Genomic DNA, 21,939 nt, shown 5'->3' with positions numbered 1-21,939 from the left:
AGCTGGCTTTCCAGCGAGCGACGCGAAGGCGGCCCGAGTTCCCGTGTCCACAGGAGGGACTCCTGCTCTCCGTCTTCGTTTTCCAGGGATCCCGACTGGAGCAGAGTTTCCCGAAGAGGGTCCCGGGCTGCAGCGGGTGGAGCAACCACTGAATGGGCTCAGCATGGGGTCAGATGAAGCGTACAACTTTGTCTTCAAAGGTACGTCATGAACAAATAGCTCTTTCCAACACTCTTAGTACACGTTTGTATGATTTCGGCAAAGTCGGACCCGCTGTGAAGCGGCTCCATTTGGACTCTCGCTCTCTCAGCTCTGAGAAACGGTTGAGTTGGACCCTTAAGGGCCCTTGGGTGCCCTGGATACCAGCAGGGAGCGATGAGCTCTTACACCCGCCGGGACGACCGCACTGACCACCACAAATACCCATCGGTCTTGCGTGTCCCTTTCTCCCCTTTGGTTCGCGTGACCCGCTTGTTTACGGATCAGGAAGTCGTGCACATGTGATCTCGCTTGATCAAATGCTGCTGCGGTGCCATAAAGTGCCGTTGCTGTGGCTCTAGGGAGGAGCAGGGCTCACCTCCTCCGTCAAACATATCAGCAGTAGTTTGCCGTCATTATGTCACTTATACATATTTAGAAATGGCATGAAAGGGCACAAACGTGGTGGGTTTTTTAGCTCCCCAATCAGGAGCAACTTCCTATAATATGTAATATACAAAATATTGACAACTTTGCAAGATTCCACTAGGAGCAGAGTAACATTTTCCATGTCAGACAGTATATTTACCCCAAACCTTATTTTTGAGCCAAATATATGTGTCTGAGACAAATTACTGCACAAATGCACGTGTTGCTACTGTTCGCTAGCAAATCACTGTCAGAATGTGATATAATATGAATACGGCAATAATAAAAATACAAACATGATATTACAGCTGGGTGGGCTAGGGGTTACCACGGTACAAGGATGTTTGCTAAGTGGAGGTACCTGCAGGTAAATATGTGAAGCTTTGGGGTGTCGAACATCAGTGGAGTGTGCCGTTGAGCCTGCAAGTAGCGGAATGACTGCATGGTGACACCGAGCAGCTGAAAACGAAGTGAAAATCACCATCTACCTGTCTTACTGGAAAACCCAATGTGCTTTTAGGGGAAGTTGGGAAGTACCCCTCCCCCGAGTGCACTGCTGTTCTTTGTCACCGCTAGTGATATTTCAGTCGTTCGCCTCGGGTCCAGTGGCGAGAGGGAAGCGTTTTCTCCGAGGCGCAGTGTCTACAGTTATTGTTGCGTGCCCTTCTGTGCCATTCCACTCATTTTTAAGACCAGTCAAGAGATCCACAGGAATGACACCGATTGATGGAGATCCTGATAGAGGCTGTGGGCGCTACGTCGAGCCCCCCCCCGACTCTAGTGCGAAGAGCAGTGATAATGGCCTGGGATGAAGAGTAATGAACTGATTGTTTGATAGCAGAACAGGAAAGGCCAGTGGAAAGTGCCAAACGGCGAGAGAAACACCCAGTGGACTCAGAGAAAGGCAAATGTTCACTGGTGTTGGTCTGACCAAAAAGTATGATCCCATGGTCACCCACCTTCCTCGGGGACCAGAGATTCCAGTTTTGACCTGGCTGCCAATTCAGCGTATCCCTAAAGTCATACGTCAGACTGTCAATGCAGTTTCCGTTAGTGTAAAATCAGATAAGCCCGAAAAAGTCACCGTAGCAACGGGGAGAGTGAGCATCTCGGCGCCCTGTGTTTGCACGAGAGAATGAAGATGCACGAGGCCTACTGTCACCGTGGAGTTGTGTACGCGACATACGGCCACGGGGACGGGAAACGGTTCCTTTTTCCACCCCACAGCCGGTTGAAGTCAAAGCAGAAGTTGGCAAACAGTTGGTGAAAAAGAGAGGAAAACAGACAAGACGAGATATATGTAGAAACTGGGTGCAGTTTACCTCGCTTTCCCAGTTAAACATTGACTGGGACTATATGAAGAGCCCCTTTTTAATTAATTTATTTTTGCCTCAATGATTACAGAAGCAAAAATATGTTTAAGCAATCGTGCTAAAAGATTCCAAGCCAGCATGGAAAAGGAAACATTACATTTATTTATTTAGTTGATACTTTTCTCTGCAGCAAGTAACTGCGTGAGTAGAATACGCTATTTACAATGATTTACCCGTTTATATATTTAACTGTTGTCATTTTTACTGGAGCGTTCAGGGTAAGTACCTTGCTCAAGGGTTCTGCAGCAGGTGTGGGGTTTCAGTCTGGTGTCTTTGTGCGGGAAGCAATGTCTCCGACCACTGCGCCCCGTGACTGCCGCAGACTTTGACATGTAACTGATCCCCGAGGGACTCTTAGCTCTTTTGGAGCCATGATTTAGGAGCTGTTAGAACACGTGGGAAAAAACGTGGGAAGGGACCCTTGGGTGCGCTGGGAAAGGCACAAAAAGTTCTGTCCTCCTGCTTCAGATGAGGGCGGGCTGTGGTTAGTGACCATGCTCTAGTGGGTGGGGCAGAGCAGCGCCAAAGGAACCAGAAAGGGCGGGGCCTCGGCGCCATTGCGAAATCCTCCCGTGTGTTCGGCCCTGGATGGAACTCCTGGGCGGGACTCCTGACTTGCAGACATAAGTAGACTTTCAGGTAGAACCTCCCTGGTTGTTATTGGTGGGCCTCTTTGTGCACAAAGCATTAATCTAGAAGTCTCTTTCTGGCAGGATGCTGCTTACCACTTGAATTACCTTACCTTACCTTGAATTACGTCGCCTGCTGTATAAAAACAGGTCCATGCAATCATCTACAGTACAGTACGTCCAGAGTAAGTAATATAATATCAATGTTTATGATGAGAGGTGTGCCGAGCAATTAAAGGCAGAAAACGGTTCCTCCATCCTGCCAAGCAGGACTGTATCCAGGCAGAAAACCAGCTCAAGCCCAGTGTGTTCTACCTTGTATTCACAATATGCCTTCATTTGACTACAGTTTGCATGAGCCATCTTGCCCGTCGGATTAAGCCTTTGTCAGGAGGCGTCTCGCATTTATCGCTGGTGTTTTTGTCCCATTATTGCACCGCGTTAACTCACCTAGGGTGTATTCGGGAGTGTACTTCCCTTTAATTGCTGCTTCACCTTTTTCGCCAGTTGCCTACACTATTGCTTCACAGCACCTTTCCCAATTTGCTGTTTAACCTCAGTTTCACAATGCGCACAAACTGAGGACAGCTTGACGAATGTGTGTGTCCAGTCATGATGACTACACAGAGCACTAACACATTCCGGCACGTAATGCCTCAAGAGCGGTGTGGTTATAGGGGATCTTCAGAGAGATGGTGTTGGGGAGGTGAGGGGGGGTCCATACATCACGCTGATGCACTCAGGAAGTGGTGTGAGTGACGACTTCTGATGAAACCCCCCGGTGCAGGAAAATATGAATATTTATGCAAAGGTCACACTGAACATACGGTGCTGCTTAAAGTATGTAAACCCTACCAGGATGGTCATTATTCCTGTATACAGTATTAAACTACATGTATAAAATCTAAATGTTAAAATAAAGATATAAAATCTATAAATGAATATGATTTACACCCCTGATTCTACTTACCTTCTTGGTTTAACCAGTATAACTTGGGCTTCACGTATTTTTGCATCTGCACTACTACCATGTTTCTACTACACACGATCTCCTCTAAAGCAACATATGGAATTGGTCTTTACACACCTATTATGTCACATGAGAAACACTGCTTCTCATTAAATAACTATTTGGTGGTAAAAGTAAAGAACACCAGGGGTTCACACACTTTCAAAGCAGCACTGTATCTGAAACATACCGTAGCTTGTATTTTTCCACACTATGTAAAAACTGACATTTTGAGTAATGAATGCCATTTCTTTTCAAGCTCATTATCTTACGTTGAATTTATCATATGTTGTTTGCCTTTTTGCCCACTGACCACTTTTATTTATAGTTATCCTTTCTTATGTCCTGCAGTGGTCCTCATAGGGGAATCTGGTGTGGGCAAAAGCAACCTGCTGTCGCGCTTCACCAAGAACGAGTTCAACCATGACAGCCGCACCACCATCGGTGTGGAGTTCAGCACACGCACAGTGCAGCTGGGTACACTCACCATCAAAGCCCAGATCTGGGACACGGCGGGTCTGGAGCGCTACCGAGCCATCACCTCCGCGTGGGTGTCACCCTCTCGCCACGAGGTCGTCCAGCGTGCTGGCGACTCTAAATTTTGGGCAAATTGGCCTTCAGTCAAGTTCTGAACGTGCGTGACACCCTGTTCTCACGCTTCGCTCTCTAGGTACTACAGGGGGGCGGTGGGCGCCCTGCTGGTGTACGACATCTCCAAGCACCTGACATATGAGAGTGTGGAGCGCTGGCTGAAGGAGCTCTATGACCATGCAGACCCGCACATCGTCGTCATGCTCGTGGGCAACAAGACGGACCTGGAGACCTTGCGGACGGTGCCCACGGAGGAGGCGAAGGACTTTGCAGGTGAAAGCCTACTAACTCTTCCCAGCACATCATCAGATCATTCAAGAGTTTGTCATGTATATAGTAAACAGTTTGTTACACCATACAGTGAAATTTTTACTCTGTGAATCCTCTCAGCAGCCTATGACATAAATTGTAAGGACATAAGGAAAGAAAAACCCAAGGCATAAATCACAAATTTGAAATACAGTTGAGATTAAAACAAAGCAACATTTCAATTTTATTTCGCCTCCTGCACCAATCATCTTTCACAGAGGCTTAAATATATGTAACAGGGCAAAGTACTGTGTGTTTTTTTACCCTTGGCAGCTGCTGGGTGGATTTTACACCATCTCTCTGAATCGTTGTAGCGTAATGGTTAGAACTGCTGCTTTTGGACTTAAGGTTGCAAGTTCGAATCCTCTCTCCGGCTATAGTGCCCTTGATCAAGGTGCTTATGCAGAATTGCTCTAGAAAAATTACCCTGCTCTATAAATGGGTAAATATTTGTAAGTAGTTTAAAGCTGCTTTGGAGCAAAGTGTCAGCTAAATGTACACTGGCTCTCTCCAAATTCAGAGAAAAATGGTTTACTGTTCATGGAGACCTCAGCGTTGGAGTCCACCAACGTTGAATCTGCTTTCCACGATGTCCTTGAAGGTAATTATCCTTTTTTACTTCCCTGTTTCTCTTTGTCACACCATTGTTTTCCTCTACTTTGTATGGAATAGGACCTTTTTTCTTTGTTCCCCATGTCAGTGAACTTTTGCCGACAATATTATCTCTGTGTTTCTTTTTTCTTAGTCGGAATTGCTTTTTATCCTCTACTTTTTAATCACCTCCTCAGCGAGCAACATCTGTGGGTTTTCTTACTGTCTCTTCAGCTCTGTGAATACGTGTGAAATGGCAGAAAGGTGAAAGAGGCTACGAGGATTAGTTCTGTATGCATGAGGTGCACGTGCAGAACCTTATGACCGAGCTGGAATGCAATGGAACTGCTCTACTGAAGCAGGGCAGTTAAGATAGACATCGGCCACCACTATGTGTCAACTAGAGGTTAATCATCAATGAGTGTGGCTTGCCTGTTTAACATGAACATAAACAAAGAAAGAGTTCCTGCTTTTCAGGTTATTTCAAGGCAAAGCCTAAACATGTTCGTGAAGCTTTTGAAGGGGTCGAAAATGTATCTCAAGTAAGATTTGGTGGAGGTAGCGAAGGCAGCAGCAGGTACAGGTGCTCTTGTGCGAAAAAACACCTGCCTGCGTTCAGATTGACTGAACTTGTGACTGAAAAGGAAGTGATAGCAGTTGCCATAGTGACTAGGGCCAACCCCCAAAGCTCACAAAGAACCCATTATCCCAAAGTGTCTGTGAAATAAATCCAGGTATCCTGCCAATGGATAGGTAAGACAAAATAAAAAGAAAATTTGTAAGATTTAGTGAAAGATCATTCTAATGAATGTGTAATCGATTTTTTTCCCCCCAATGTAATCTCATTCAGACCATTCCTTATCAGACTAATTGTTACATGCAGTTTGTTCTTTTACTATCACTCCTTAAAGCAACTTAATACTTCACCGCTTACAGAGACTTTGCATAGCTGAAGGGCGTTCTGTGCGGCACCATTTGGTAGTATACATTTTTGTTTTTGCACTGCAGGGCTGTGGTTTGGGATAGGATCTCAGGGCTCCGGACAAAAATAAAAAAAAATCAATTAAGGAGCCATTGGCTCCTATGAAAGAAAAAAACAGGTGCCAAATTATTTTTTTAAGTGCCAAATAAGAATGAACTGGTAAATGTGAGGTAACCAGCGCTGGGTCTTCACTGCAGAAGGTGTTCATATGGCATAGCCTAACTCCATACCGATGGCTTTCAACTCACGCTTGCTTTTGGGGCTAAAATGGTTTGTTTTCCATACTAGCTGTAGCAAGTCAGACTTTTTCAATCATTGGAAGAGACTTCCGAACACCCAACATGGCTAATTCCAGTCTGAGTGGCATACAATGAAAGAGACATATGACAATGAAATTTCTTCTCATAGGAGTGCACCTACTTCACCCGAGGCACCCACGTTAACGCTGGCTCCGGCTGCTCCAAAGGCTGTAATTTTTGTCTGCCACCAATCATGATCAGTTTGTTTAGCATCACCAAACAAGCATTTTATTTCATCTAATACTCCATGTGCATGGCAGTGTTAAGCTCAGCTGAACCAATAAACCGGTGCCTGGAGTATTCAATAACATTGTCTTTGCCAGAAAAGTCTGTGCCACAGTCAGTGATAATGGAGATGTAATTAGCTGTCTGAGCGTCAGTCAGTCAGTGCTTGTTCTTTAATCTCATCTGCAAAGCATCCTATACTGAGCACATGCGTCATTGTCATATGTCTCGCACACATCAAGTCCATTTTAAGTTCATAAGTAATATGTGAGAGGTGCATTTAGTGAAAGACAGCTCTTCGGATGCGATCATATAGCTGTGCTGAATTTTATTTTTAGCGCCTTCCATTCTTTTTCGTCATGCATTTCGCGCGCACGAGACACTGCACGCCCTAAAACGGTGTTTTTTGTGGAGCACGTGCCCCACAAAAAAACACCGCACGAAAAGTTTTGTGCTTTTGACTGTCGCCGTGTTTTCTTACAGTCCTCTTTGTTCCTGTAATTAAATCCATTTTCCCCGCTATTATTTCTCTTCCCGCTAGAACAAAAGTCACAAAACGTTTTCTGTGTCTCATGATCATACCTCAGCCATGAAAACTCTTGAATCCAAGAAGCCTTGAAATGTCTTTTGGCACTTTTACTTAGGTCTTAATTGACTGACACACGGAAAGATGATGATCTCCTGTGTCTCTGTCGTTCTCTCGCTCTCTCTTTCGCATGCTGACACAGCGAGAGCCAGCTTTTTTATTAGCAGGTGTGTCATCAGTGTCGGTGCTTGACAGAGATGAGGATTGTTTGGAAAAAGTCTCATGTTTTTCTGACGCGGAAAGGTGATTCTTGCTTTACCCGTCCGTTTTTTGGCGCTCCAACTCAGTGAAACTTTCACGCGCAGCATCTCATTTTATTACGTCAACACAACAAATGATGTGATAGGCTACTCCTCGCAGAACACGCACGTCACAACATGCAAATTTTGCAATCATAACGTGTGAATCTATATTGTCGCCTGTGGCGATCTCAGCAAAAATATCACTCGCAAATGAATATTTTTGGTTTAAATTTAGGCGCAGTCTGGAGCCCTGGATCTGTGTATTCTGTTTTAACTATCGTGTGCAGCTTTGCTTTAATAATACTGCATTCTGACCAGTGTTTACTAAAGGTTGTTGACCAATGTTAGTTCAGTGCTTTGTGTTTAAGGTAATATCTGCTGTATTACTGACAATGCATGTATTACAGCTATTAACTTGGATGGATAACATAATACATGAAAATGCACTATTTCTCAACCTCGGTACAAGTTGATCGCACTTCTCGTTATCACCTTTTATCATCTTCTCCAGCCATCTACAAGAAAGTGGCTAGCAAAGAGGTCACCCGGGGGTCCATCAGTGCAGTGACCCTGTCGAGCCCGAGTGCAATGGGTGGAGAGAGCCAAGAGGAGAAGAAACCCTGCTGTAAGAACCTCTGACAGGACACCCAACCAACACTGCAGGAAGAGGAAGCCCCCCCTCACACCAGCGCTGTCCCATCACTCATTAATGCCTAACATCCTGGTCCAGCACGAGTACTGTGCAATACTGACACTGATGCAAGACGCTTGTGACCATTCGGAATAAATAGTTCCTCTAATTCATTAAAAGGGTAAAAGAACAAGTTTGTTCTACATAGAATAAAGGACTTCAAAAGTTGTCTACTTCCCCAAAATAGGGTATATTGCTTATTAGGGTTACTACACTCTGTATGCTAAAGAGGACTTTTTAAAATGACTACATTTTAATGGATTTTTATCAGCTAAATTATTTTTGATGTGTGTATTTGACAAAGGATGTCCAAATTAGTTTTCAAATGGTCACATACATAATACTAATATATGGTTCTAACACCAGACTTTTCCTTTCCTTCCAGGCTACTTTATTATTTTTTGATTGTATAGTTAAACACATGAGTATTAGTATTACCTCCTGGCCTACTATTGTCACGTGTTAAACATGAAATTTATACAAGCCAACAAACATGATACCCACAGGAAATGAGAATTCATACATTTCAGGGAATTTTGTTAGTGGGGGGTGGACCTGTCCTCATTTTGAATTACTAAGACTGAGATGCCAAATTTAAATTTCTACTAATTTGTAAACTTAAGATATTGTTTGAAAGGAGAGATCATTTTGTTTTTTTTGTTATTTTTGACCTTACTTCTGGATTCACTGAATAAATGGTTATTTGCTCTGTTGCATACATAGTTACATACATATGTAGTTTTATGATTTACCTTTATTATTGTATTAAATAAACACATATGTTCACTTGTTGCTTCCTTAACTTTCTATAGATCTATTCTTGGTATATTGAGTTGTTCATTTTGTATATATCATATATATTTCCATTTACATGAAAGGGTGGCACTGCAATGCAGCTGTTGTCTCACAGCAGCAGGATGTTGCAAAAGGGTGTGGGTTTGATCCCAGCTCAGTCTGTGTGCATGTGCATTTCCTCTGGGTGCTCTGGTTTCCTCCCACAGTCCAACAATTTGTTTCAGGCGAACTGGTGACTCTCAATTGCCTTTAGTGTATATGTGAAAGAGAGAATGTGTTGCTTTGGTGTATAGAGAAGTGATTCACTCTGTATTGTACTATAGTGTATCTAGAATAAGTGACCTCGGATGAAAAGTTGTCATCTAACGACTACATAGTGTTCATCGTCAGTCACTTTGGAGAAAAGTGTCTGTAATGTTCATAGTACAAATACAGCACTTGAAGCTACATTACCCAAATCAAGTTTCTCTGACTGATGACACATTCATTGGGACACCTAAGAACGCTGCATGTTTTCTTTTGCCATTTGCCTAAAATTCTCACTTATTGTGTGCGTGGAAGCCATTTCTAACCTTAAATCATCTGCTGTCTATAGATGGGGGTTCCTCCCCATTTTACGTGCAGGACATTTCTGTAGTGTTAAATTACACACTGTGGGCACGTGCTTTTTTTTCAAGAGCCCAGCTACTGAACCGGTTAGGCTTAGAGTCCTGAAGCATCAATTTTGATCTGGACTCTAGCGCTAGTACTTTCTCATTTTGACTTAGAAATGACACGTACAAAATAACATCGGTATCGCTGCAAGGATTTAATTAATCTTCAAGGAAAGTTTACAATACGTGGCATTTCAGACGCACCTGCTAATCTCATTTCAAATGGTGACGCCACTCGACGCGTCGGAAGACCCGTTGACGGTGACGTCATGGGGAGAGGTTGGAAGGGGGCGGGACTCGGGGGTGGAGTGTGACTGAAGCTGTGGAATAACTATTTATTGAGTGCGACTGACAAGTCATTTGAACCAATCACGTTGCAGACAGTGGTCAACACTTGCCGTCTACTGGCCAATTGGAAAGGAGAGCTAGGCGGGCCGGTCGTGTTGGAGAAACGCGAAAGAGAAGAGGATCGTATCGCATAACTTGTAAAGTTGTTTTTATCGAAATAGAAAACAAGCATTTCATTTAGAGGATCTCCAGGACTTCTTTTGAGGGCGCGGTACAGCGTATAGATGACACTTGTGCAGGGTAATTCCTCCAGCAAACAAGTATAGGCTGCTGCTAGCAGATCGCTGCCTCGCAGTAGGAAGTGTCGTTCGTGACGTGGGTACAAAGTAGTTGGACAAGTTTTTTTTTTTTTTTGGGGTCGTCTTTTTTAACCGTACAGTACACACCCACACAAAGCCTTAGCTACCTGCTTGAGGACACCCGAAGTTCTTCGTCGCACCGGGAGCCGTGTGGTAAAATGACGAATAGGGAAGACGAGTACGACTACCTTTTTAAAGGTGAGCACCGCTCCGACTTGGCCAGAGAGTCTGGCGGCTTTCCACACAGTTTTAACTCCAGCTTTTCGTTCACGTTGACCTCAGGCTTTCTACACCAGACAGGCACTTAACCAGTATATTATTATGGACTATGTAAATGTAATATACACTATATATATATATCAGTGTAGGTGTATATGATTTACGCCACGGAAGTGCTCAGAAAGAAGTGCTGGACACGGGACGGGGGCCCCTGTCGATTTAATGGACTTTCTGACGTGAAATGATATTTAACTATCTGCCGAACCAGTTATCGCGATATCAAGTGCTGAAGCTGACAGGTAGCCGCTGACTGACGTGGTTTTTTTTTTTTTTTTTTTCCCCTGAGTGTAAATAATGTCCAGTGTTTACCATAAGTTATTTAGCATTTATGAAGATTAATCGCAAACGAATTAACTGGACTAGCAGTTTTTTTTTTTTTAAAAGAACTTGGTGGCTTTCTAATGACTTTTGCACCGATGGCTAAGTCAGGCCTGACGTCATGTCGGTAGTGTCGCGGTGCGTCGTACACCCCGCCTCGAGCGTGCCGGCCGCGCGCGTCTCGTGAGCCGCGCTCCACATGAGCTAAGAACTACCAGTTCTGTTGCTGCTCCCGACAAGTCAAGTGTAGAGGGTCCGCGCGGCCCACGTGATCCGGTGCTCAGCGTCCCCGTGAACAGGTACTAGTTGAAGTTGGCGTCTTACAGACATGAAAAATAATTAGCATTTCAGCACAGCTTTGTCCTCCTGTTATCGGGAATGTTCTTCCGGTGTCCTCGGGGGATGCAGATGTGTAACACCCCCCCCCCACGACATGATTGATGGCTGCTGTGGACTGGAGTCCACCCACATGACACGTAAAAAGTTGTAGTTACTTCGTCTCTCGTGACTGTTAAACAGTAGACATTAATCATGTTTGTTTCTCAACCTAGCAGCAGGTAGTTTACCTGACCACATGGACTTACCATCTGGATGTTACCAGTGTAAATTTCACTTCCGGCTTCCTCTGATGTAGTATTCTTGAGCAAAGTACTTTCACCAAATTGCTTCAGAGGAGAAGAAGAAAATGTTTGTTAAAATACTGTAAGTGGATTTTGGTAAAAATGTCAACAAAGTAACATGTTTGTACCCACTTGTACAGAGGCACATTTTACTGGAGTAATTCTAGTGTTATTCTCCAGGCCACAGAAGCAGAACCCCATTTTAGATTTAGTCTGGAAACTTCCAGGTGTGTGCCCTTAACCAGCTTTCTGTGTGTGGTGTGAAGTGGCTCTGGCCTGGGGCTGCAGTGCAGAAGGGTGTTTCATACTGTAAGCAACACTGTACATCGTATCCAGGTTGACCCCAAAACCGCTACTACTGGAGGTGGCAGATGTAACAATGTATTTCAAGAGATTAACAGCCACATCAACCTTAAGTGGGTAACATGGTTTGATGAAAACTGTGTGTTTCCTCTCCATCCCACCAGACCTAACTAATGTTCCTATGAGATATCGAAATGAACCCTGAAGGCAAAATGTGGTGGCAGGGTACAGGTCCATCTGTTTTGTTAATAAAGTGTAAGGTATGGTTAGATTTTACGAGTCAGTCGGTGCTTCGCCGTGATGGATTTGTGTCATCGGAGACTTCTCACAATGCGTGTTGCAACACTGTTTTTTGAGAAAATACCACAAGATTAAGCCATTGCAGGGCATTCAAATAAAACCTGCTTGAGAAAGATGTACAGCATATTTTTTTGACAGCCAAGAGACTTCAGTCTCCCACAACTGGTCCTTTTCCAGCATATGGTGTTATGTTAATGAACTCATTAACTTCTCGAATGAATGAATCGGCAAATGTTAAAATGTGTCTGTCGGTATGTTTTGTTATTGCTCCATCAGATCCTTTTTTTTTTTTTTTTTTTGGAAATGGTTATTGAAGGGTGTATTATACTGCTTCTATTAACTTGCCCTACCACTGTGTGTGGGTATTCGGAAATCAACAGTGTAATTTGTAATGTTTTATTTGCCGAGGGGTAATTACAACTGGGTAGTCTGTTTACAAATAAAGACTTAACACAGAAAACACTTAGGCCTCAAGCATTAAAACGTACTTGAACAGCACATGCCGTACGCCAGTCCCAACAGTTGCCACTTTAGAAACGCTGCCACCTCACTGTTTATTGATGTTGAGAATGACGACAGGAAATGAAGGTCCATTCGTTTTGCCCTTTTCTCTTGCTGAACTGGAAAGGCCAGCCAGTATCTTAAGATTACTGTGGAATGTCTCTTAGGGTTTCAGTGGCAAAGAGCTGACATGGATTACAGAATGAAGAGGGCCATGGCAGGTTGAAATTCCTGCTTCATTACAGAAAGGACTCGCTGTATTTATAGTATGAGGGGTGCTTTTAAAATGCTTGTTTATTATTAAGGTTCCGTTTCCCGTACTGCTGGTGAAGTTGCTCATCTCCGATCGGTGCTCTGTCGGTGAGCGCCTGATGCCCTGATTTGTCCTCTTTCTTAGCACGGGTGCGAGAGCAGCTCGGCCGATCCCTGAGGGAGGGTTTGGAATGCAGCTTAGATTTCCCTGAGCGAGCTGGGGGAAAAAGCCACGTACTCGGAAAGGTGGAGCCGGTATGTGGCAGACAATGTGGCCAACCCCCCACAACAACCTGCCTCTTCTCCCCATGGTGTATCGAATCGTCAGTTCCTCCTCTATTAGTTGCTCAACAGCCCACACGTTAAGCCCGAGCTGCACCCTTTCACTTTGCAGGTGACTCAGATAATGAAGCAGACCATTGTTCACTTTGAACAGACCTTTTAGTATCTCATTGTCAGCACACCTACTACACACCTTTAAGTAGTTGCTTTTGCTTGTTTTTGATGTCCTCGGTAGCATCTTTGAATTGAAGTGTTTTTTTTGGGGGCGGGGGGTTTTAACAAGCACAGGTGTCGTCCCATAACTGCCGTCCTGTATTTCCTGTCATCGGCTGTGATGTGGGCAACATCATGGGAGCAGGAAAACTACAGCTTTTCCGTGTCGAATCCCGATTGGGCCTTTTGTTTTGGAATTTTGTGTAAAAAGGTGGTTCACTCTGAGGTGTAGCGTAAAACTGCAGTACCCTAAGGCTGCTACGAGTATCACAGGTTGGGACTTTGTCATATTCATCCGAGTCACTGGCTTTGACTCGTCTTTTTCAGTTGACCACTTTATTACAGCACAGAACCGGTATGTTGACTTTTATTACCCAGAACTGTTTTGAAAGGACAAAACAGCTTTGGATGCTGCTTAGGAGTGGCATAAATGCAAAGTTCAGACTCTGATGGTGTACTGGCCTTCAGTACAGTAGAAGCTGTTCTGTTTGCTCAGCTGCCCAGCTTTGTTCATCATCAGTTTTTACAAGATCTTCAGGCTCTGTATGTAAGGAACAAGGAGGAGTTCTACAGTCTAAGTTTGTGCCTGAATTACCATGTTCAAACCGTGTGATCAAAGACCGACATGCATTGGTAAATGGTTAATTACATCAAGTGGTAATATACAATATACATATTTATTCATTCAGTTAATGCTTTTCTACAAAACAGCTTAAAATTCAAGGTTTTGTATGGTAAGGTACTTGTACAAATTCAGAAATGATTCCAACTGGGTAACTTCTTCTATATCAACTCAGGGTAAGGACCTTGCTCAAGAGTAGTACAGCAGGAGTTGGATTTGAATCTGGCTCTTTTGCAAAGAGACGGCTGTAATAACGGTGCCAGCTGGTTACGTGCCCTTCTGTGGGGACATGGGTTCGACTCCCTATACTGCCGCACCTGTCATCTGGGGTGAGGAGACATGGTAACCCCAAATCGCTATGTTTTCCCCTGTGTGAGCGGCAGCAGCTGGTCGCAAGGAAGGTTTAGTTTAGCCTCTTTGATTTGAAGCTGTTGGATTAAGAACAAACACTAATGGTCTACATTTCTTGTCCGTGTGTGAGGCAGGGTTTGTGTTTCATTGCTGTGCAATGTCTCGAGACATCTGCCGTACAGGATGAGAGTGCGCAGGGCTGGTTCAATGAGTCGCAGTGTCTCCTGTTATGTTGAGTGAAGAATAAATCAAGTTTGGTCGTTAGGTTAAGCATGCATGGGAAGGATGTTGCAGACATAAATGGTGGTTAATAGCAAAGGGATAGGGTTGGTTTCCAGCAGTGCCGTTGTCTCCGCCATCTCTGAGTTGTTCCTAGTTCTCGCCAGTGCTGTGGTGCATTTCACCTTTTTGGTTAGGACAGTATGCACCCAACAGGTATTACAACACATTCTATGCTTAGCTCCCATTATAGTATCTCAGCAGCACCAGTGATTAATCTTAATTTTCTCACAGTGTGTGTGTGACACGCACCCACTTCATCGTTATACCGCTCATCCATTTGCTTTATCTCGGTGGATGTTCTCTCTGTCTGGAGAACAGGCTTCTCTGTTGGTGGGCCTGTGTCGCTGTCAAGTTCTCATTGTCCAGCTGCCCCCCCCCCACTTCCCAACAGCCTACGGCTGAGATACTGTGCAGCTTAAGTGCTTTGCTTCAGCTGTAGCAACTTATTTAGTCACTTATTGTGGTGCCTTTGGCGTTATGAGCAGAGACGCTCATCTGATGTCAGAAGACTTGGGGTTACAAAACTCTTTAGAAATACAGGAGCCTTCTTCATGGGTGTATTTCATTGCTTCAGCGGTTTGGCCCTTTACATGGAAAAACCCTTTCGCAGTTGGATTGGAGATGATTCTGTACCTCGATTAGATCAATGTAAATGAATACAGCAAGTTTTTAAAAAAAAAAAAAAAAAAAAAAAAAAACTGGATAAAGGAAACGGGTGGGTACTTCACTAGCCAATAACCACTTGTCTGTTGCAAGGCTGCAGTGGTTTGGAACCTCTTCCAAAAGCATAGTGAGGCAGGGTACACTAGGATGGGACACCAGTGTTTTGCAGGGCAGTTGTTTACAGACACACTCATTTATCCACGCAATAGCACACTACTGGCACAAGTTCACATGAAAGTGTCTTTTGACTGTGGGAGGAGGCTGGAGCACCTGGAGAAAAATCAAGGAAAGTCAAGGTGTCTTTCTGTGGATGGTGCAGGAGCTGCCCCGTGTAACCATGTAAATGCTTTTCCTTTTGCAGTGGTATTAATCGGCGACTCGGGTGTGGGCAAGAGTAACCTGCTGTCCCGCTTCACCCGCAATGAATTCAACCTGGAGAGCAAGAGCACCATTGGCGTGGAGTTTGCCACGCGCAGCATCCAGGTGGAGGGCAAGACAATCAAGGCCCAGATCTGGGACACGGCAGGCCAGGAGCGCTACCGTGCCATCACCTCTGCGTAAGTTGCCTGGATCACTTCTTAGAATGACACCCACATTTATTATAACTCTTAATCTAGAGAATTGACGTGTGTCTTTTATCTTTCCCCACCCCCAGATATTACCGGGGTGCAGTAGGCGCTCTGCTGGTGTATGACATTGCCAAACACCTGACATATGAGAATGCCGAGCGCTGGCTTAAAGAGCTGCGTGACCACGCCGACATCAACATCGTCATCATGTTGGTGGGCAACAAGAGTGACCTGCGGCACCTGAGGGCTGTCCCCAGCGACGAGGCGAGGGCCTTTGCAGGTGAGGTGGATCAGAAGGTTTGTTACACTGTCTCGCTTGAGCAAAAATGTGCATCTTTCTCAGTAACTTCTTTTGTCTAATAGAAAAGATGGATTTTAAATGGTTCACGTTGAGATTAAACTGTCGGACAAAACCAAATGGTTATATGACGCAATCTTCAGGAACTGAGTGTCTGGTAGTTTTGGATGCATTCCGGTGTATGCTGGAAAGTTGCTCAAACCGTGAATTGTCTAGTGCTGGCGAGGGGGGGGGGGGGGGGGGGGGGTTTGTTCTACTTCATTTGGTTTGAATTGTTACACTTTGGGGAAATGGCTCTTTTCAACTTCCCTAAAAGTGACTGTAATCCATGTTTTTTTTGTAGAAAAACATGGGTTGTCTTTTCTGGAGACCTCTGCTCTGGATTCCTCCAATGTTGAGCTGGCCTTCCAGACCATCCTCACAGGTATGTGTGTGTGCAAAGGAGACTCCACCCCTCCTGTTCTCTATCTTTAGCATAGGAAACTGCACAATACCATTGCTGTGCTATTGGTTTATTAGAAATAATGAGAGTGAGAAAACTGGCACCAATTCAGTCCTGTGGGATTTGAGTGTATGTGTGTGCGTTTCTCTAATCTGCAGCCTCAGCCGTGCTTGGGCATTTTTATGCTCTTGGGTGGATATGAAAAGATGATTTTTTTTTTTTTTTTTTGGACTTGCAGTGTAATCACTGAACTTATTATAATCTCCTTTGTCGAAAACTGAGTTTCCAGTTGTCATTCTTCTCACTCACTTTCGATACCCGCTTGTCCTGCTCACGGCTGTCTAGTGCCTGCGTACCCCAGAATCACTGGGCACGAGGCTGAGGGGTGTACATCCTGGACAGGACACAAGTCCATCGCTGGGTAGTCACTTGCAAGTGCACAGTAGAGTTTAGAGCATCCGAATGGCTTGTCTTTGGACTGTGGGAAGAAACCAGAACACCCAACGGAAGCCCTTACGGACATGAGAAGAACACGCAGACTGAGCTGGATTCAAACCCAAACCCAATCAGCCTAGACTCTGTGTGGTTTCCTGTGTGCAGCGCTAGCCACCTCACCACCGTGTTGCCCCCGTTGTTGTCTTGCTTAACATTTACATTTATTCATTTAGCAAACTCTTTTGGGCATACATCTCAGCAAAAATACAATTTGCTTTAAACGCAATGTTCACCTGGCAACGCTAGATGGCGGAAAAAACCCAAAAATGAGAGCCGTATGGTTTGCATGAGCCATCCCCTTCAGGGCACACCCCTGACACAGTAATTGTTTATCTATCTAATGAACATAAACAAATTTACTGCTAATTTGTGTCTAAACACTGTCAGATCCCTTTTAGCTTTACCACCATGTTCTGAATTTGAGAACTTATTTTAATGTATCTTGGAAACTAGATGCCTTATGCAAACCAGCTAGTCATTTATGAAGAGAGGCATCGTGTGCATGAGTTGCTGTGCTCAGCTCGTTTCCTATGGCCTTAAGCTTAAGGTGTCTGAATTTCTTCAGGTGATGTCACCCTAGTGCTGAGCGACAAGACGAGTGACGAAGTGACTCGGCAGCTGGTGGCATTCCAGCTGAAATGATTCGGGCCCCCTGCACAAGGGGGTGCTACCAGCTGGCTGGCAGTGTTTGGCAATGTCGAAAGAACCAAGGGCTACGAAACTGTGGCCCCCAGGTGTATTGGTTTGAGTGTGAGAGGGATACCATGGGATGCTTCCAGACAGGGTGGTGCTGTGGTCCAGTGTCACTCAAGAGAAAGGGGACAGATGTAAGGCAAGGGGTGAGGAAAAAGGGCTGCTGGAGGGAGCAGGTTGTTTAGATGAACTTGCTGAACTGGGATCACATAAATGGCTGTGTGGAAGAATCAAGGGGGCTGTGGGCCACTGAGAGGGGCTGGTCATCATCCCTAGGAAGATCACTTAGTGATTACAGGGTAGAAAATGTTGCTAGCGAGCAACAAAAGTTGCCAAAATGTGTACGCTCTTTGTCTTACCAGAGCATTTTATTTTACTCAGATGAAATTGATCCATATTTGACTACCATTGATCTACTGAATGTTCTCCTTGCCTGACGTTTTGTTTTTGTTTCCTTCTCCTCTTGCTTGCTTACTCCTTCACCTCGCTCCTCCTCCAATGCAGCCATCTACCGCATTGTGTCCCAGCGGCAGATGTCCGGCCCTGGTGATTCTGACTTCTCGCCCAACTCCAATGTGGTCCCCATCACGGTGCAACCCACCCAGCACACACCCAAGCAGAGCTCTTGTTGCCAGGGCAACTGAGACCTCCTCATAGGGAACCTAGGAGGGGTTTGTGCTGACTGGGGGATGATTGTGGGGTTTGGGGGAGTGGGAAGGGAGGTGGTGGGTAGTGTTGACGAAGGCAGCAGCAAACCACAAGGAGTCTTTCCTCTTGAACATGGAAAATATTGTGTAATATGGTTAAAGGGACACGGACATGGCTGGGTGCAAAGAGCTGTGGTTTTTAATGTTAGTACCATACACATCTTTGTAGCATCTTGTTGCAGGTTCTAACGATGTTGTAATAACACCATTGACCAAAGGGGAACCAGCCCTAAGGTCAGAAAGCTAAAAGCTTCAGACTGCAGGTGACCAATGTTGTCAGGTCATGGGGTGAGATGTGAACAATCTTTCTTGATCCAAAACATCACCTGATGTGTATGAATGTAGGAGGGACTCTGAGACAAATGTATATATCTTACATAATTCCTCCTGCTCTGCAAATCCCATGTTTGTTCTGGCCATGTTCTCAGCAGGGATGGCACAAACCTTTTTTTTTTTTTTAAAAAAAAAAAAAAAAAAAAAAAAATTAAAAAAGCTTTTACACGGAATAGAGGAGAAACTAGTTATGAATCGGTAGTTTGTGGATGTGATCATATAGAAATGATTTTTTTTTTGGAGACACTATGTAGTTCTGATTTATTTTCAGTCCACGTGTGATCTATGCCCTCAGAAGTTGATTAATAAATAACAAATGTTAAAAATAATATTTTTAAAAAATGAGATTTCAGACGGTTAAAGAATTGTTATATACGAGTTTCATTACATAGTTTTGGTGTTGGGAGAGGGGTTGCATTCCAGACTTACCTGGTAGCACTGATTTCAAATCAGTATTTGGTCAGTGATTGGAAATCAGTGTTTCCAAGGGGAACAGAAGACAATAGACTTATTCTGACTGCCATTGCAGTAAGCAGTTTGTTGTAATTGCCTTAACTTCTGCTCTTACCGCACTGACCGTGTCACAAAGTAGATCAGTGTATCAGTTACTTTTAATTTGCTTTTTTGAATGTGAATCTCCTCTGTTGAATGATCTTTAGGCACTATTGCAATGTTTTCTGTCCATAAATGACTATTTAATTCAGACACAAAGGCTTAAATTTTGCTCTTGAGGAGATCAGTAATATTTGATTTCAGATTATAAAAATGAATTTAATGTGAAAACCAAATGTTTCACCAGCGGTGTTATTACTATGTTTGCATTGTTTCATAGTCCTTTAACCATATATTTTCCACTGCATCTAAAGAAACAACAATCTTGTTTGTATTTTCTGTTTTGGCTCCTTGTTGCCTTTGTAGCTTTCGAAGTTGGAACCAGGATAATGGAGCACGTTACTATGTTGCAACGGTCTGGCTTCCTGTGTTTTACTACAGTAATCCAGAATGTTAAGGGTTGTGCTCTTCTGAAGAGTCATTTGGCAGTCTTCAAGGCAGTATAGTTTTATGTCCCCCCCCCAAGTACCGTGGGGCTGACAAGGTCCTTGCTGCCCAGACTGTATGGTATTGAGATTGGAGAATACTTGATGTAGTTGAGATGTTGCACTGCCAGCAGTAGCTCACCTCACTGTGACGGTCACTGTCTTTGTCTCCTCCGCCTCCATTTGGGAGGTTTGACTGGCTCTACGATGTCTTGCTGATCCATCAGGGAAGCAGTGGACTTTGTCCTAGTGTAGTTGCTCCACATGCCATGTGACCGTGGTACTGACCACCAGTCAGTCCAGGGCTCTACCTTTGCACCTTCCCTGCTTACTCCTATGTTCCCTTCAGAGGCACTTGTCATGGAAACGGACCTTGTAGTTCCAGGATTGCACATCACTGAGACCTTAGAATTGCAGGGTTTCGTGTCAAATGAACACCGTTGCATGGTAAACGGAAGTTTGTGTTTTTTAATTTGGCTTAAATTCCAATTTACTGCGGAGCACAGATGGAGTTGAGAGCAAACTCGTGCTCCGCTTCATGTAGCCGAAAAACGGGGCCCCACCCTTTAAAGTCCCATCCTCTCTTCCTTGAAGTTGGACCCCTTTACCTTTATGAAAATGTTGTAAGGCCCTTGCGTGTAAGACATTCCTCTGTCAATAACCACTTTTTCACTAAAGCAGCGTTTGCTGCAGAATGAGTCCCGGGTTTCCAAGTAATTAAATAGCAGGTGTGCTGAATTCCTGACTGTGTCCACTTGCGTCTCTGTGTTGATTATTAAACCTTTTCTCAGTGCTGGTTGTGGATGATCCTTGTGTGTGTGTGCGTGTGCATGAGGTTTGGTGCTGGCTGAGCTCAGGCATGCGGTGATGCTCATAGGTTGGACCAGGATGCTGCACCTCTCAGGTTTATTTATTCCAAGGTCATAAAGAAAAACTGGTAGAAAAAGAAACTCCTTCACTTTGAACGGTTAGTACGGAACTAGATAATGAATAACTACAGGGCCTTAGGTCCTCGGTTGCACTAATGAGTCTGAGCTGAAGTATAAGGCTTTTTAAAGGTGTAATGTTAATTTGAGGAACTGCACAGGAAATGAATGTCAAATTGAAATGGGTGTTCGCTTAACTGTTTGAGACCCACGAAGAGCCACGCTGGAACAGCAAGTGGCTGGGAACAGGCCCCTGAAAACGGATAATTTTTTCATATTCTAGAACAACACCCCCCCCCCCCCCCCCCCCCCACTCAGTATCTTCCCTAAGACTCCAGTGTGCATTTAAAGGTGTGTGTTTTTTTTTTTTTTTTTTTTTTTTTTTTTCTCCCCCCCCCCCCCCCCTTTATTTCTAACAGATTTGCTGTATATTTGGTTAAATGTGTACATAAAAATAAACCATCTTAAATTATCTTTGGTTCTGCTCATCACCACTTGGTTCAATATTTGCACCATGTGCTTTGGTCTATTGCACTGTGAAGGACAGTAAAACACTGAGCATCTTAGAATTTTTTTTTTTTTTTTTTTATTAGAAACATTTACAATACATTTTTAAACCATCTTGCAAAAAATAAAAAATACATGAATAAAAACTAATGTTAATACCGTATAGATGTTATACCCCAATGAAAAATTAAACCTACATGCGCTGGGTGAGGAGTGGGCAACGCTGTGCCTGGAGGGCCGCCGTACTGCAACTTTCCTGGCTTTCGAACTGGCAAAAGGGCCGACGCATCAAGTGCGCAAGCACCCGTAGGTTCAGATCATAAATTTCAATGAAACAACTATGGGCCTGGATGAAAGACCGTATCGAGGGGGGTCTTGCCTGTGCCCCCCGGGAACAGGCTTGCCCACCCCTGCAGGCTGTGAGAATCAGCCGTGTTGTGTGTCTCAGAAAGACAAGGAAACACCGTAGCATGTCAAACCACCCCCCTCCCTTCTCTTCGCACAGATACACCAGAAAATGGGCACGGCGGAAGCCCACCCCAAACCAAAGTACTAAAACCACTATGAGACCAGTACAGAACTTAGTTTTTTTTTCTTTTTTTTTAAATTTTTTTTTTTAAACAATGCTCAAAGATTCGGAAATCTAGCAAAGACACTGCCAGACTGGGAAAAAAAACGCCCCTCCCCTTGTGAAGGA

The 21,939-nt window shown here is 44.3% G+C and overlaps 2 protein-coding genes across 2 annotated transcripts; both read left to right on the top strand.

Moving 5' to 3' along the window:
* Positions 1-8,865, top strand: LOC108930347 (ras-related protein Rab-25-like). The gene is made up of 5 exons (XM_018745555.2): positions 1-200; positions 3,990-4,185; positions 4,309-4,502; positions 5,059-5,139; positions 7,975-8,865. The coding sequence occupies exons 1-5, from the start codon at positions 164-166 to the stop codon at positions 8,100-8,102; spliced, it is 636 nt and encodes a 211-aa protein (XP_018601071.1). The 5' UTR covers positions 1-163; the 3' UTR covers positions 8,103-8,865.
* Positions 8,866-10,004: 1,139 nt separating this feature from the next.
* rab11al (RAB11a, member RAS oncogene family, like) lies at positions 10,005-20,547 on the top strand. Its single transcript, XM_018745639.2, has 5 exons — positions 10,005-10,447; positions 15,597-15,792; positions 15,891-16,084; positions 16,446-16,526; positions 18,237-20,547. The coding sequence occupies exons 1-5, from the start codon at positions 10,408-10,410 to the stop codon at positions 18,374-18,376; spliced, it is 651 nt and encodes a 216-aa protein (XP_018601155.1). The 5' UTR covers positions 10,005-10,407; the 3' UTR covers positions 18,377-20,547.
* Positions 20,548-21,939: the final 1,392 nt, after the last annotated feature.

The sequence above is a fragment of the Scleropages formosus genome, chromosome 23 (genome assembly GCF_900964775.1).
Source record: "Scleropages formosus chromosome 23, fSclFor1.1, whole genome shotgun sequence".
Taxonomy (NCBI): Eukaryota; Metazoa; Chordata; class Actinopteri; order Osteoglossiformes; family Osteoglossidae; genus Scleropages; species Scleropages formosus.
Note: the sequence above shows the minus strand (reverse complement) of the source record. Positions and strands in the feature narration are given on the sequence as shown.

What these genes read in the sequence shown, in the direction of transcription:
- LOC108930347 (XM_018745555.2), top strand. Translation starts at nt 164, where the DNA reads ATGGGGTCAGATGAAGCGTACAACTTTGTCTTCAAAG. An exon ending in GTACAACTTTGTCTTCAAAG is followed by an intron (nt 201 to 3,989) that starts GTACGTCATGAA and finishes TATGTCCTGCAG; the next exon opens with TGGTCCTCATAGGGGAATCT. An exon ending in GGAGGCGAAGGACTTTGCAG is followed by an intron (nt 4,503 to 5,058) that starts GTGAAAGCCTAC and finishes CTCCAAATTCAG; the next exon opens with AGAAAAATGGTTTACTGTTC.
- rab11al (XM_018745639.2), top strand. Translation starts at nt 10,408, where the DNA reads ATGACGAATAGGGAAGACGAGTACGACTACCTTTTTAAAG. An exon ending in GTACGACTACCTTTTTAAAG is followed by an intron (nt 10,448 to 15,596) that starts GTGAGCACCGCT and finishes TTCCTTTTGCAG; the next exon opens with TGGTATTAATCGGCGACTCG. An exon ending in TACCGTGCCATCACCTCTGC is followed by an intron (nt 15,793 to 15,890) that starts GTAAGTTGCCTG and finishes CCCCACCCCCAG; the next exon opens with ATATTACCGGGGTGCAGTAG.